Source organism: Geospiza fortis, unplaced genomic scaffold, assembly GCF_000277835.1.
Source record: "Geospiza fortis unplaced genomic scaffold, GeoFor_1.0 scaffold324, whole genome shotgun sequence".
NCBI lineage: Eukaryota > Metazoa > Chordata > Aves > Passeriformes > Thraupidae > Geospiza > Geospiza fortis.
The window spans coordinates 525,952-528,216 of record NW_005054559.1 but is presented as its reverse complement, the minus strand read 5'-3'; the positions used below and the strand labels follow the sequence as shown (position 1 = coordinate 528,216).

At 62.1% G+C, this 2,265-nt stretch overlaps 1 protein-coding gene across 1 annotated transcript in view; it reads left to right on the top strand.

The window, feature by feature from the left end:
- Positions 1-2,265, top strand: part of CNTNAP1 (contactin associated protein 1) — a 10,298-nt gene that overhangs the window by 6,215 nt on the left and 1,818 nt on the right. The window contains 9 exon segments of the mRNA XM_031064126.1: positions 1-91; positions 179-285; positions 391-510; positions 652-855; positions 981-1,137; positions 1,293-1,420; positions 1,530-1,697; positions 1,774-1,992; positions 2,070-2,262. The exon segment at positions 1-91 is cut by the window's left edge and continues 29 nt beyond it. Of these exon segments, the coding sequence (XP_030919986.1) occupies positions 1-91; positions 179-285; positions 391-510; positions 652-855; positions 981-1,137; positions 1,293-1,420; positions 1,530-1,697; positions 1,774-1,992; positions 2,070-2,262 (1,387 nt within the window).

Genomic DNA, 2,265 nt, shown 5'->3' with positions numbered 1-2,265 from the left:
CCATCCAGCCCGGGTACGTGGAGCTGCTGACACTGCAACGGCTGGCACAGTACCACAACGTGTTCTTCAACGTCTGTGGGATCACAGACAGGTATGGACCGGGATGAAGGTGCTGCCTGGGAGTGGGGGGCATTGGGGGCTGTGCTGGTGCTGGGACAGGAGCTCTCTGTGCCCTCAGGTGCACCCCCAACCTGTGTGAGCATGACAGCCGCTGTATCCAGTCCTGGGATGACTTCATGTGCATCTGCGACCTGACGGGGTACAAGGGGGAGACCTGCCACAAATGTGAGCCTGGAGCCTCGTGGGTCAGGGACAGTAGGGGCACCTGCAGCCCCTACTCCTGCCTGGTGCCTCCCTTGCACTGACCTCCACCCCATTCTTCTCTTCCAGCCCTTTACAAGGAAACGTGTGATGCTTACCGGGTCAGTGGGAAGACCTCAGGCAACTACACCATTGACCCAGATGGGAGTGGGCCACTGAAACCCTTCACGGTGTACTGTGACATCCGAGGTGGGGGTAGCAGGAGGGCAGAGGGGACCTCTTTGGGATGCCCCTGGGAACCAATCCTTGCCTGTGCATTGGAGCTGGAACAGGATAGAGGGAGCGGGGGTGTCCTAGGGATCAAGTCCTAAAGCTCCCCTTTCACTGCAGAGGACCGAGCGTGGACCATCATCCGCCACAACCGTCACTACGCCACACGGGTGACGGGCTCCAGCGTGGACCAGCCCTACCTGGGGGCCGTGGAGTACTGGAACGCCTCCTGGGCTGAGGTCTCCGCCCTGGCCAACGCCTCTGAGTACTGCGAGCAGCGCATTGAGCTCAACTGCTACAACTCCCGCCTGCTCAACACCCCCTGTGAGCGCCGGGAGAAGGGGATCGGTGCTGCATGGCTGCACTGTAGGGCTGTGGGTCAGTGCTGCATGGCTGCACTGCAGGGCTGTGACACAGGACAGTGTCCTGACCCTCCTCTGTGCCTGCAGCCGGGCTGCCCTTCAGCTTCTGGATGGGTCGGAACGATGAGCGGCACTACTACTGGGGGGGCTCGCGCCCGGGCATCCAGCGCTGCGCCTGTGGGCTGGACAAGAACTGTGCTGACCCCCAGTACTTCTGCAACTGTGATGCTGACCATGCAATTTGGTGAGTGGTGGCAGCTGTGGAACAGGAGCTGTGGGGTGGGGACTGCAGTCATGGGGGACACAGACTCTGGGGTATTCAGATGGGGGTAACGGGGCTGTGGGCTGGCGAAGGGACAGAAACACCTCATGGCCCCTCTGATGCACTCACATTTGCAGGAGGACAGACAAGGGTCTGCTGACCTTTGTGGACCACCTGCCCGTCACCCAGGTTGTGGTTGGAGACACCAACCGCACTGGCTCTGAAGCCCAGTTCGTGCTGGGGCCCCTACGGTGCTATGGAGACCGTAAGTGAGCGGCCCCACAGAACATGCCCTGCCTGCAGAGTGCCTACATGGAGGTGTCCCACATGGAGGGACCCTGCCCACCCCTCACTGCCCCTCCTGTTCCTCGCAGGCAACACCTGGAACACCGTCTCCTTCAACAGGGGTGCAGCCCTGATCTTCCCCACCTTCCAAGCCAACCACAGCCTTGACATCTCCTTCTACTTCAAGACGACTGCCCAGTCTGGAGTCTTCCTGGAGAACCCAGGCTACCGAAACTACATCCGCATTGAGCTCAACAGTACGGGGGGACAGAGGGTGCAGGGCTGTTGTGGGCAGAAGGGCTGGGGCCTCTTCTCAGCACCGTGTCCTTGCAGCCACCAGGGACGTGGCATTTATATTTGACATCGGGAACGGGGACGAGAACCTGACGGTGCGGTCGGTGGTACCCTGGAACGACGATGAGTGGCACCAGGTGAAGGCTGAGCTCAACGTCAAGCTGGCCCGGCTGCGGGTGGACAAGCTGCCCTGGGTGGTGCGGCCATTCCCCCCACAGAGCTTCGTCCGCCTGGAATTTGACCGGCCCCTCTATGTTGGTGAGAGCCCCTGGCAACATCCCTGCACCCCCGGGTCCCCACGTGCCACAGGGCACTCAGTCTCGGCCCCGCTGCAGGCGCGGCAGAGCACAAGATGCGCCCGTTCCTGGGGTGCCTGCGGGCGCTGCGGATGAACGGGGTCACGCTCAACCTGGAGGGCAAAGCCAACGAGACTGAGGGTGTGAGGGTCAACTGCACCGGCTACTGTCAGGACCCGCCGGTGCCCTGCCAGAACAGCGGGCTCTGCGTGGAGCGCTACAGCCACCACACCGG